Source organism: Aptenodytes forsteri, unplaced genomic scaffold, assembly GCF_000699145.1.
Source record: "Aptenodytes forsteri isolate BGI_AS27 unplaced genomic scaffold, ASM69914v1 Scaffold257, whole genome shotgun sequence".
NCBI classification, from domain to species: domain Eukaryota; kingdom Metazoa; phylum Chordata; class Aves; order Sphenisciformes; family Spheniscidae; genus Aptenodytes; species Aptenodytes forsteri.
The window spans coordinates 1,266,071-1,267,362 of NW_008795194.1; the positions used below are offsets into that span (position 1 = coordinate 1,266,071).

Consider the following 1,292-nt stretch of genomic DNA (forward strand, 5'->3'; position numbering starts at 1 on the left):
CCTCGGACCAATCCAAAGCGATTATGCAAGACGGCGGACCAATCAGCTCCGCCAGCTCATGAATATTCATAGACTTGGCTGAGTCAAAGCTTTTAGGCGAGTTTGTGTAGATCTACAGCATCATGCTTAGACTTTTCAAAGAGACAAACTCCATTTTCTTATGAATGGAAAGTGAAAAACCCTGTTCCGCTTAAATTGGGTTCTTTCCTGTCCTGAGAAACACAACAGACCCCCAAAAGGCAAGCTGAAGAGAGAGCACACACACAGACCAAGCGACAAGAAATGACCATGACTACCATGCCAGAGAGTCTAAATAGCCCCGTCTCAGGGAAGGCTGTCTTTATGGAGTTTGGGCCGCCCAGCCAGCAAATGTCTCCTTCTCCCATGTCCCACGGACACTATTCCATGCACTGTTTACACTCCGCGGGCCACTCTCAGCCTGACAGCTCGTACAGCACAGCTTCGTCCTTCCCCCGACCGCTGGGCTCCCCCTATGTGAACTCGGTCAGCAGCCACTCGACCAACCCCTACATCAGTTCAGTGCAGTCCTACCCCAACAGCTCCAGCCTGACTCAGACCCGGTTAGAGGAGACAGGTAGGTGCACTCGGCTTTGGGGAGGGGGAGGGAAGGGGGGAGGGAAGGCAAGGAGGGAGGGAGGGAGGGTGCTTGTATTAAAAAAAAAAATCTATCGGGGGGGAAAAATTAAATTAAATTACAAAATATTAGTCAGGAGAGGCTGAGGATCACAGGGGAGCAGTACACAGAGCACACAATGCCCGGCTGGAAAAGAAATCAACCCAGATGTGCACGTATTAGTCTTCGTAATTATTTATTGCGTAGCGCTATAAACAATGTATGCAATTAAGGGTAATTAAACCTAAACTGCAGCCTGTAAAAATAGCAAACTTTCTCTGGGAAGAAGCCTGGGCTGCCATAATCGCCCGGAGCCTTTGTTAGCGTTGCTCGGGCTTCACTTTTCTTCCTCCTCATTATTGTTATTGTTGATGTTGCTGCTGTTATTGTTACTATTGCTGCTGCTATTGCTGTTACTGCTATTATTACTATTGCTGCTATTATTATTATTTATTCTGCATCGTTTGTGGTTTGTAGGGGCCGAATCGGAGAAAAGCACTGTGGTAGAAGGAGGGGAAGTTCGCTTTAATGGGAAAGGGAAAAAAATCCGCAAACCCAGGACTATTTATTCCAGTTTGCAGCTGCAGGCTTTGAACAGGAGGTTCCAGCAAACTCAGTACCTGGCTCTCCCCGAAAGAGCCGCCCCCCCCCCCCCCCC

General features: G+C 48.6%; 1 protein-coding gene across 1 annotated transcript in view; it reads left to right on the forward strand.

Moving 5' to 3' along the window:
- The first annotated feature begins 121 nt into the window (after positions 1-121).
- DLX1 (distal-less homeobox 1) overlaps positions 122-1,292 on the forward strand; it is a 59,990-nt gene continuing 58,819 nt past the window's right edge. Inside the window, exons 1-2 of the mRNA XM_009278672.2 lie at positions 122-595; positions 1,112-1,275. Of these exons, the coding sequence (XP_009276947.1) occupies positions 283-595; positions 1,112-1,275 (477 nt within the window). The 5' untranslated portion in view covers positions 122-282. The remainder of the gene's footprint in view (positions 596-1,111; positions 1,276-1,292) is intronic.